The following is an 11668-nucleotide window of genomic DNA, read 5'->3' on the forward strand; positions in this document are numbered from 1 at the left end:
CCTAAAATTGTAAAGCAACACATTTAGTCCTCACAATGTTTGGTATTGAGTGTATGTAAAAAAAAATAAAGCTGCCAATCATTGACTCATTGACCCATGTCAGGGCCTTGAACTGTATTATATAAAATAATATATTGTTACAGCATTGCGTGGGTGTTTTTTTTTTTTTGTAAATGGCCTCTTTAAGGTTAATAAAATAAATAAAATCACTGGTCTGGCCATTTGATGAATGGATAAAAAGCAACAAAACACGTCCAAACTGCTTTATTTCCATGAAGCTAAAATCAAAACATGATTGCAAGCATACTTGAGGGAACGGCTAATTGGGGAAAACAATTAACTACTCTCTTTTGTGATGACTGTATGGGAAACCTGAGTGTCATTTCAATTATATGCAATTAGAGTCCCTCTGCAGTGTGGCATTATGAACAATGCAGCAATTTTAAGGCTGTTCTTGTGCAGACAGTTACGCAGAGGACAATAGTGAGGCTGGCTGCCTGTTCGTGGTTTTACAAAGCATGTTTTTTTTAACTTTAAAAAAAGGTTTCCTACAAAAGCAAATGTACGAGTGGGCCCTGTGAAGGGAAACATGTTAAATAATATCAAACATTCCAATAGGTAGAATTAAATTTTTTCAACACATGAAGGTTTGACTATATTTTATGTACAAAAACTGAGTTCGGTTTGGTGTGAAATGCAACAATTGCTGTTGCCAGGTGATTTTTATGTACACGTGTCAGTAAGAAAAGTGGCAACACGTCTGATCTCCCACAGTCTGATGAAACTATTTACACTAAAGGTTGTATTTTAGGAAAACATTAAGCATTAAATAAGTCATAAAACCAGCCTTTCAGTCTCCTGATGGCCATACGCTTGCACTATGCTCTCATGACAAACTGTAGATTGAAAACTAAACAAGGATGGTTCAGTGAAGATATAAGTCAGTCTGTGATAGCAAATTCAGTCATGTCTTCACGACAGATTTATCATCTATGTTTAAGGCAACAGAGGTTGCAGGCCCTTGTGCTCATTGGGTACCATCAGTGAAGTTTTTCCAGTTTGGCCTGCAGAGACTTGAAGTTGCCGATGGTCTGCTGAAGGGTGGCATTCGGGCTGAGAGACTGTAGCTCCACCAGGTATCCGCAGATGTTGTCCAGACACACGTTGGTGAAACGACGTCTGAGATGGAGGGACAGTGATTATTGAACATTTAAATGCGATTGAGTTATGAAAGGCCACAGTGTGTCGCTCCAGTTCAAGCAAGTCTTGCAAGTGATGATAAGCAGCAGAAACAGAAAACCACATTCATTCATTCATTTTCTACCACTTTTTCCTCACAAGGGTCGTGGGGGTGCTGGAGCCTATCCCAGCTGTCTTCGGGCAAGAGGCGGGGTACACCCTGGACTGGTGGCCAGCCAATCACAGGGCACATATAGACAAACAACCATTCACACTCACATTCATACCTATGGACAATTTGGAGTCGCCAATTAACCTAGCATGTTTTTGGAATATGGGAGGAAACCGGAGTACCCGGAGAAAACCCACGCATGCACGGGGAGAACATGCAAACTCCACACAGAGATGGCCGAGAGTGGAATTGAACTTGGGTCTCCTAGTTGTGAGGCCTTGTGCAGCCGTTTTTCAACCAATCTTTTTCAAGTTTTACCAACATGTACTTATCGGTCTCCTAAATTTTGTGCCATATTTTGTAGTGATTTGGCAAAACACACTTATACATTATGTTTTATAAGAGCGCATTAAGTCGTGTGAGAAATGTCAAGTCAGCCCGACTTATGGAGGTTAAACATTGTTGTTTCATAACAGTGCCACCATGGTGTTTTTGTCTGAAAAATAATAGCTCAGGCAACACAGTACACAAATCCATTAGGTCTTCACCCTGATTTTCTTGTAGCCACCCTTCCTCTTAAAATACCAGCAGCCCAGGACGACGAGAGCAGCCAGGATGATCACCAAGGGTGGAATTGAACGCTGGTCTCCTAGCTGTGAGGTCTGCGCGCTAACCACTCAACCGCTGTGCCGCCCAGAAGACCACATCAAGGCCAAAATGGGGCTTGGCACAAAAAAAACAGGCTTCGCTACATATCTAAGCTAGCGCTTGGTGATAAGGGTGATAAGTCTGTGAGGATGGACTGTCAGGTACGCTTAATGTGCGCTTCCAAAACTGCCTTGCACACTGCCACTTCCATATTACATAAATTGTTTTCATAATTAGCCGATAATGGTTTTGCTGTTGCTGTAAGAATCATTCATAGTAGCCATGCCGTGGTTCACAGTCCGAATGGCTTCTGGCTATTCCAATACAGCTTTTCTCCAAATGAGAAATCTCGCAAGATGTGTTCATAAAACATATCAAACAGGTCAGCGCCTGCTTTACAGCACCCTCTCTGGCCAAAAAGTTGTACTGCAACTGAGATGCTGGTTACCTGTCATATGTTGGCACTCTGCTGGGGTCATTGACGTATCCCGAGAGTAGCACGTGGATACACTCTACCAAGTGCAGCGGTTTTTTTAGCCGCTGCCAGTATGGGTCCTGCAAGGATAAAAGACAATAATTAATTCATTTTTACGTGGGAAAAAAAAACTGTGCTAGACAGACACATTCTCATTTGCTGCATGTACCCGTGTTTTAAAAAGCTGGTCATAGACCTCCAGGAGACGTGGTAATTGCACTCCAATTTCCTGCATGGTGGAGGTGACGAAGCCCACATCCCAGTTGAGGCGACACACCTCCTGCTCCAGATACTTCACCAGGAAATCTAGAAATGCAGGGCAAATCATGACATAGAACACAGTCGCAATAACAGTTTTTTTTTATACGCAGAGCGCACGCGTGAGAACAGGCTACGTGTTAGAACTATCCAACTACGTTAAAAGCATTATGAAGAATTCTGTGTTCATTGGGGATGAATGTTAACCTAGTGGAAAATATCTTGGTGTTCCCGCGTAGATCCTCCCCAGCGACACCAGTTTCAAACTGAGGGATCTCATCCTGTCGACTGGACTCATGGCCACTGTGTCTGCCAGTTCTACAAGACAAGATTAGTCAGCCAATTATGAAAACAAATTATGAAATAAAATGCAATTGCTACCTTTCTCTATGATTTCCTGCCAGAGAGAATGCACAAGGATCGGATCAGAGTGGCCTGCGCAGTGAATGATAGCCAGCTTGCACTCAGACAATTTGAAGTGGTCGGCATATTCTCCGTAGAGCTGCACAGGACACATTACTTCATAATTAATTAAAAAATGCCAATGTCAGAGAAAATGAGGGCTGCCGGTAGTTTGTTGCACATCACCTTGGTGATCTCCATGAGATCCGAATCCAACTGTGAGATTGCAGTTTTCACAGAAGGATGATTGGAGTACTGTCGGATCAAGGTCTCTTGAATTTGGACTTGGATACGCACCAGCTAGGAGCAAAAACCAGAGTGCGATTACAACATTGCTGAGGGTGCACTCAAGACTCATCCATTCATACTGTGCTGGGCTTGAGCGTGATTCTCCCTCCTTTGACTGACGGCCACTGCTCTGCGCTCAACACACAGGCTTTGGTGCATTTGCTGCATTAATGAATACTCTATATTACGGAGTATATATTATGGAGTCTTGGTATATTATTGATATTATGAAATGTATTTGGTTATCATTATGACCTTGCTAGGAGCGATTGCATTACAATCATTCTATGACTCTGCTACATGTGTGTGTGTAGAATAGTGCTGTGCCCTGGCCCACCGCTTATAATCATTCCAGAGGAGAAGAAGTGTGCTCCTGCACAGATAATAGCACGTATACTAGCCAAAAGCGCCGGACTTCAAGCATGAAGTGGGCCCAAGCATGGTATGGTATTAATTTTTATTTTATTTATCCAAAATGTGATAAAGACACTCTAAAATGTACCTCCATCTTTTCCTCCAGCTCATGGAGGAACTCGCCATCTGCCGCCAGTGCAGAAATGCAAGAGGAGCTCTTTGCAGACAGGATGGCTCGGGCCAAGTACTCCAGACGCTGCTTGAGAGAGATCTCTGTGCTGCATGTGCAAATTTTTTAAAAAGGAGGTTCAGAACCTCTAGCTGAAACATAAATGCCATAATCCAGATGATGTGCATCCCCTACCTGTGCATGTCAGCGAGGCGAGCCAGAACGTGAGCGGCCTTGCCAAAGTTGCGGTTCTTCTCGTAGTAGCGCCACAGGAGGTCCATGTTGTGTACTTTGCTCTGGTCCTGTTTGATCATATGCATGAGGTGCTCCTCCAGGTATGGGGAATTCACCTGGACAACAGGAAATATTTTAGTATTCAACTAAGAATTCAAGAAAAAAAAAGTACATGAGACTCTACCTCTAACAGCTTGTCTGTCAAATCGGCCTGGATTAGCCAGTTGTACAGAGCGATGTGAAACAGCTCGTCTTGAGACCTCTGGGCCAAACCGAGGATCTGCTCAAACTACAAGAGAACAGAACCTATGAATTAGGCTGTGAATCCCAATGCATAGAAAATGTGCATAAAGATATTTTTCCCCCTCACATGGGCTGTAGCTTCTTCGTTACTCAGCATGTTGGGGTCAGAGGTCATGACAGGAGGCCCTGGCTGCTTAGGGACACTGGGGGACTGAGGGGCAGCTTTGCTTTGGTTCACCAGCTCTTGCATGGTGTCTGTGATGCACTTATAACAGGAAAGTCTGCAGGAGGGATGGCAAAAAGTTTGGATGCTTCATGTGTTCTGCCATTTTTTTGGTCACTTATTTCTAATATTACCTATCCTGGAAGGCCTGCTGTCCTGTGTGGTCCTCCTCGGGCTCTCCGTTCTTGTAAAAGTGGGGGCCCAGTCTCTGTGGGTCTTTCTTGTCAGCTGCTGTAAGGCACAGCTCCAGAACTCCTTCATAAAAACGCACTGTAGATATGTTGAGATGTCAATTTAAACACAGCGTTGACATGACGAGAGGGAATGTAGATGTTGAATTGCACCCCACCTTGTCTGTACTGGGAGCAAACCAGTGGCAGGTCTGTGTGTTGGCTGATCTGCTGGTAGAGACTTAGTGACTCCCTCAGCGTTCTCTCTTTATCGACTTTATTCTGGATCTGCTTAGAGCCTTGCAGCAACTCATTAGCCTGAAGTGGAAGACAGCACTAAATCACTTGCTAAATGTGCAATAATAAAAACTATAACACACACAGGTAGGAAAAGGGCAGGTTTGTTGATTTTGATCAGAAATCGTTATGTTGTGTTCTCAATAGATGCCTAATGGAGTATTGTCAAACTGTGCAAAGTAAAATGATCCAATCGAGAAATTTCTACAAATGCACACTCCTAGACATTATCAGCAGCTTAAATGATAAACAAGCTTGCTCTGCCGTGTACCTTAGAGCAGACGCTGTCATCAGTGCTGTACAGCAGCGGACAGATGTCCCGCAAGTGATTGCTAATGGCATCCACAGAGGCGTTATCTTTGATGTAAACATTAATGAGCGCCGTGATGAGCGCCCCAGACAGCTCCTTTCCCCGAATCACCACGTCCTTGAAACTTGCTCCCTTCATCTGCTCTTGAAACTCCTTCAAAATAAGTACAGCAAAGTGGCCACGTGAGGACTAAAGGGAAAAAAAACATCTCATGGGGGTGTGCACTGTGCAGGTACCTTCGGGAATTCTGACATTATGAGGGTGAACTGGTGATCACACAGTAGCTTCCAGAGGGCCAGAGTTTGGTAGGAGCGATGCACTAACTGCTGGATGCTCTGCAGGGACACTTTCTCGTAGACCTGAGCCTTGGCTGGACACAAGACAAAATCATTTAGCTAATTCTTTGTAAGCATTTCACTAAAACAGTCACAAACGGCAATAACTCACTGTGATATTTCCTCTGAAGCTCCTGTTGGACCTGCTGAGAGTTGGCACCATCGGGACGCATGAATCCCAGCAGTCGTTGCTGCAGGTTGGCAGGGGAACTGAAGCTACAAGGTATCAGAGCAGATGTTACATCCAAGACTGAAAATAATCAAAGCAGTGGTGTTTGTGCTTTGTGTTCATTTGAGTGGTATTTGTGGTCATAAAGTAAAAGCAATGACCAGCAACAGTTATCAGTGTTTTACCTTGCTCCGCCAAGAGACGATGGACTGAACTGAGAGTTTTTGTCAAGAAACTCCCTCAGACCGTAGAGCTCTAGGAGAACAGACTCCAGATGAAAGGAAGGAACGCTGCTTTCCAACTGTAATGAGTGTTTAAGGTATTGGTTAGACACCAACAAGCACAGTTTTAAGAGGGAACGAGCACACGGCACTCATGATACGTACAATACTGACAGTCTGACTTCCTCTGCTGATTGTTTTCTCCACAGCAAGGCTCCCATCCCAAATGTTTCTGTTTTTTAAAAAGGGATGAAAAGATTAATACTCAGTTGCTTTAACAGGAGCACTGCACATATTGATGGACTGACGGAAAGGCGAATTACAGCCAGACATACTGACCCAAGGACGCGGGCAAAGTAGACACAGATGCCGTTGTGTTTCCCGGAGAAAATCACCTCAGGGCCAACGGACATGGGAGTGATGGGCGCCGACCCAGAATGCATTGGTGCAAAGGGGGTGGCTAGAGGTGGGGGCAAAATGCCTGTTGGGATAGAATCCGAAATGAAATGGTTTATTGCCAAGTATGATCAAACACATACTAGGAATTTGTTTTGGTGAAGTAGGTGCAGACACATCTATTAAAAAATTCATTCATTCATTCATTCATTTTCTACCGCTTTTTCCTCACAAGGGTCGCGGGGGGTACTTGAGCCTATCCCAGCTGTCTTCAGGCGAGAGGCGGGGTACACCCTGGACTGGTCACCAGCCAATCACAGGGCACATATAGACAAACAACCATTCACACTCACATTCATTCCTATGGACAATTTGGAGTCGCCAATTAACCTAGCATGTTTTTGGAATGTGGGAGGAAACCGGAGTACCCGGAGATAACCCACACATGCACGGGGAGAACATGCAAACTCCACACAGAGATGGCCATGGGTGGAATTGAACCCTGGTCTCCTAGCTGTGAGGTCTGCACGCTAACCACTCGACCGCCGTGCCGCTCTCTATTAAAAAATGAAAATACAAAACAGTATAAATATATGTACACAGTCTGTTTTTTGTTTGTTATTCCGGATGTGCAGTCTGAAGAAACTGTTCTTGTGGCGTGAGGTTTTGGTCCTGATGGACCACAGCCTCTTGCCAGAGGGGAGCGTCTCAAAGGGTGTAGTGCAGAATCAAAGAAACCATGCAATAAATGCTTATTTGATATACTGTATGCACGTTTAGCAATGACTTGCCAGGTGCTGGAGAGCTCATCATGGGTCCGACAGTGCTGGGTGGTGACATCGCTGTGGCAAATCTCATCTGTGCTTCTCCTCCATATCTGATCACATCAACACAATATCTATTTAGTTTGTCTGCAGGCATCATTTTGCCAAAATATTCCATGCATCCTCAGCCCTTCCAAACATAATCAAACTCGCACCTGAAGAAGGCCCTGGTGGCCCACTGTGAGACCTCTCTGTCACAAGCAGCATTGGAACAAGCCAGGATCAAGGCTGTGGCGCAGGCCTGCTCTTCCTGAACAGAACAGAGCCAGATCAGCTTGAACACGTTCCTTAAGTGGACACCTGAATCCTACAGTTAAGCGTTTTACCCTGTGCAGCTTAAAGAAGCGCTCAATCTCCTCGCTCTCTCCTCCAGCGCAGCTCACCAGCAGGTGACGGAGCTGATCCACCGGCCGCAGCTTTTGGAAGATGTGACTCCCCTAATTGTGATAAAAATAACCTTACTTTTAGGATTCCAAATTAAGGTTTTGAGGCTGAACTCTGAAGTGGGTAGTAGCTTTCAACCTTTGCAGAAAGGAGGACAAATTTCTGTGGGGGGATGTTATGCTGCTGAACCACGACAGGTGAATCGGTGACCGGGATCAGATCCTTGTTTAGTGGAGTGGAACTCTTGGCTGGTCTCACTTCGTCAATGGCACAAATGGCCCACGTGTGTCCGTCTATATTGGACATCATCTATAAAATGGTATGGGAAACAACAATGGCAACAGAAAGGATTAGGCTGCACAATCCGATGAGACTCAATATGACTGCTGTTAGCTACCAACAGAATGGACCAAAATGACCACTCTGTTGTGTTGCTAGTCCTTGCTTGTGTGCCAACCTGAGTCTCCATCAACGGTTTCTTGAAGGGGAAAGAATCGTGGTTGATGCACCAGAGAAGGTCGTTGTCCTCGGTCTCAGAAGCCGCCATCAACAGAATACCTGAGGCACGTACAATTCAGGTCATCTCGGGAAGGTTTACGTTGCCTTTTAAGAAAAGCAGTTGTACCTTTACTGTGCAGTGCCTTGTGAACCTTGGTAGGCTTCTGCAGGGTGGAGGACGCAGAGAACCCCGGTGGCAGGCGGACGTGAACCAAAGACAGCAGGGATGGTCGAATTGGGATGTGTTTTTGTTGGGGAGGGGCAAACGGTGTTGTGCTGAAGTAGAGACGCAAACCTATGGAGAAAATACATTATATTGGGGGTAACAACAGTAAGTACATCTTCACAGACTGATTTTTCTTATTATTGGAAGATTCTACACCGATATATAAAAAATATCGCTCAACCCTAATGCAGAGCATGAAAAATGCGTACATGTTGGCACTTGGTAATTTCTGCAATCTCCAATCATGTTTCATCTTTACCTGCATGTGTCACAGCCAGTAGGTGGCAGTCTGAAGACTCTGATCTGCTGATCACAGAGATCTGGACGATGGGCTTGAAGACAGATCGATCAATGGTCCTGTATGCATTCAAAGACAAAAAAATATGAGTTGTCCAAGGATAGAAGATCAGTAAGAAAAGTTGGAGATACCTGGCAATGTTTCCAGCTGCTGCAACAATGTTGTTTTGCGACATGGTGGCCACACGACTCATACACTGTCCATCAGCACCCAGGTCATACACCTGACAGACAGAGAAGAGGGTGAATATACTCTGGAATTTTGGCCAAATACTGTATATCTCAATTTATAGCTGAAATGTGCTACAGAGCTCGAGTATCTCCAGGCTCTGTCTTCTTAGTACTGTCGGTACTGCACTACCTGAGGACCTCCTGTATTATAGCTACTAAGTTATAGAAAACATTTATACCTGTAGGACACCTTTTTCTGAGCGTGTAAAGAGTGTGTTGCGAGAGTTGTCCACTGCAATCTGCACAATTGGGTCTGGAAAGCATTTAAAAAAAAAAGAGGTTAAATAGAGAAATTCCACATGTAGACATGTACTTCATTTTCTTACCATCCTCTGAGAAGGAGAACTGTAGCACTGAGGGGATGAGAAAAGACAGCGAGCTCTTGGAGTGGTTGATCTTTCGGCAGCGCTGACTCAGCCAGCCCGCCTCGGCCTGGTAGGCAATCTCGTAAAGGCAGCCGTCCTTCCCCGCCATGAAGATGCGGCCCAGGTCAGTGGAGGTGACGGACAGGATGTAGGTGTTGTCCGTGGGGATGGAGAAGAGGGGGTCGGGCAGTAGCTGCATGCCGCCAGACATGCTGTCGTTTAAGCCTACAAATACAGACACTTACTGTGTATGCGTACTAGAGATGACCGACAAAAAGCAATGCTTAAAATATATAAAAGTGATCAGTCAAACCATAATATACATTTAAAGGGAAGAACGCTTCGATGTATTTAATAATAAATAAGCAAACTCACCAGCTTGCCCCTTCGGAAAGCTGAGTCCCAGGATGACAACATCCACAGATGTGGCCAATACAAGCAGGTAGTGGATATGAGGCTGTAAAATCCCTGGAAAGATGAGCACAAAATATAACTTTTAGCTACAATATTTGATAATATGACATAGACTTTCTTTATTGTCATTGCACAATAACACAGCAGTGAAATTGCCAACGAAATGTCGTTGCCTGGCTCCTGTGTAATAATAAATAATAATGTGGAAAATAAATATGAAGCAATATGTGTTTGCACATACCTTGTTTTGGCTTGACTAAACCGACTGCCAAAATGGTTTCAATAAGGCCATCAAAATAGGCTACGTCTCCTCTGCAGCAAAAAAGGGTGACAAATAAATCATATGCAAGTCACATAGCACTTAGTTTAATGTAAATATACTCACCCGTCTTCATAATTCCACATGAATATATCATTATCAATCGTGAGCCACGCTCGTGAAATCTCAGGAAAGACTCCCATCATACAGTTGAACTGCATATCTTTATAAAATGGTTAAGTTAGACGATGCAAATTTGGAGCTGATGGGATTAAAGCTATACAATAAGGATACGGCTGAATTGCTCCACCAGTTCTGGCGGTAGTGGGACTCGACGCACTGGACTGAGCTCTGGAAGGTTGGGCACGCTGAGCAAACCCGGTCCTTGAAGGGGATAGTCCATGTCCGACACTCCAGAGAGGGATGGTATGTCTGATGATACACATCAGAAACAGGACGCATGTTAACACAAGATGTTTAGCTGTTTGGGGTCAATTTTGATTAAGGATCAATCCGGCCAAGGACTGACATCAGACCAGTCTGTGAAGTAAGCTCAAAACGTGGGAGAGGAAAAACATTGTTGCAACAGATTCATAAAAAAACAGTTAGTCAGATATATAAAGAATAGCGCAGCAAGCTCTCCTGTCAAAAAGCCACCAAATAGTAAATTATACAAGAGCTCACTCCGTTCACACTGTTGTTCTATGGAACAAACACAACAAGGTGCTTTGGAGGCGGGAGACAAGGAAAACATACACACATGCACATGGCAAATATTGAAGCCAGCTAAATTATCAGGTTAATTTTATTGTAATGTGTGATTAATTCATTCAATGGTGGTACCAAAGAGACTGCTCCTTACTGTGTGAGGGGACGCTGAGCAGCTCTGACAGGTCAGGGAAGCAGCGGTCATCCTGCAGGTGTCTGTCGATGAGCCGGGCTGAGCTTTCGAGCGTCTCGGAGAGAGCAGCGGAATGGCTGCTGGGTCCAGCGCTGGATGGCATGACTGGGCTGCCACCAAAACCCAACAATTAAAACATGCTGACCACATTATATTATATTGTATGTATGTGTATATATATCATACGTTAATTGTGATAAATGTACATGAAATATGTACGTCATTGTGTGTGCTGTGTGTGACAAGGGCTTAGTAACGTCCTAAACAACTGTGCTAGCACGGAAGCTAAATGCTAAAAGTTAGCAAAGCGTGAATAGGCACGTTATTTTTAGACACTTTGTCAACCTTACCCGAATGGAAAGAGTCCACCTCGTTGTGACGTATTCCTTTAAAAAGTAGTTTACAAGTTTCGTAAATTGTAAATGTTAAATAAATACAACCAATAAGACACAGTACGAGCTGCCCGCCAACCTCATGCACGACTGAGGTCAAAGGTTTCACTTCCGGTGCCTACATCCGGTATGAGTTTAGTGCTGTTATTTTAAAATCCCCCTTTGTCAAATGATATCTTACCAATATTTAAAGACACCCAACAGAAAAAAATGAACTGAAACATGTTTCTTTTTGTGCTGTATATTTCGGGGTTCTCGATAGCGCAGCCCCTTCTACGGGAGCTGAGAGAGACCAACAAAGTGCAAAAGCGATTGCAAATACAGTACCGTTCTT

General features: G+C 44.3%; 1 protein-coding gene across 1 annotated transcript; it reads right to left on the reverse strand.

Annotated features, from left to right (window-relative positions):
* Nucleotides 1-226: 226 nt before the first annotated feature.
* nup155 (nucleoporin 155) lies at nt 227-11501 on the reverse strand. The gene is made up of 34 exons (XM_058057412.1): nt 11293-11501; nt 10904-11052; nt 10336-10473; nt 10168-10264; nt 10024-10094; nt 9744-9836; nt 9330-9593; nt 9183-9256; nt 8905-8996; nt 8735-8832; nt 8377-8544; nt 8209-8309; nt 7890-8060; nt 7694-7804; nt 7523-7617; nt 7335-7420; nt 6487-6628; nt 6313-6379; nt 6112-6227; nt 5870-5973; nt 5659-5792; nt 5384-5575; nt 4995-5133; nt 4780-4915; nt 4550-4703; nt 4364-4468; nt 4141-4295; nt 3925-4054; nt 3321-3434; nt 3114-3234; nt 2940-3050; nt 2644-2780; nt 2448-2554; nt 227-1179 (listed from the first exon to the last, which is right to left on the reverse strand). The coding sequence occupies exons 2-34, from the start codon at nt 11043-11045 to the stop codon at nt 1041-1043; spliced, it is 4104 nt and encodes a 1367-aa protein (XP_057913395.1). The 5' UTR covers nt 11046-11052; nt 11293-11501; the 3' UTR covers nt 227-1040.
* Nucleotides 11502-11668: the final 167 nt, after the last annotated feature.

Source organism: Doryrhamphus excisus, chromosome 2 (genome assembly GCF_030265055.1).
Source record: "Doryrhamphus excisus isolate RoL2022-K1 chromosome 2, RoL_Dexc_1.0, whole genome shotgun sequence".
Classification (NCBI taxonomy): Eukaryota; Metazoa; Chordata; class Actinopteri; order Syngnathiformes; family Syngnathidae; genus Doryrhamphus; species Doryrhamphus excisus.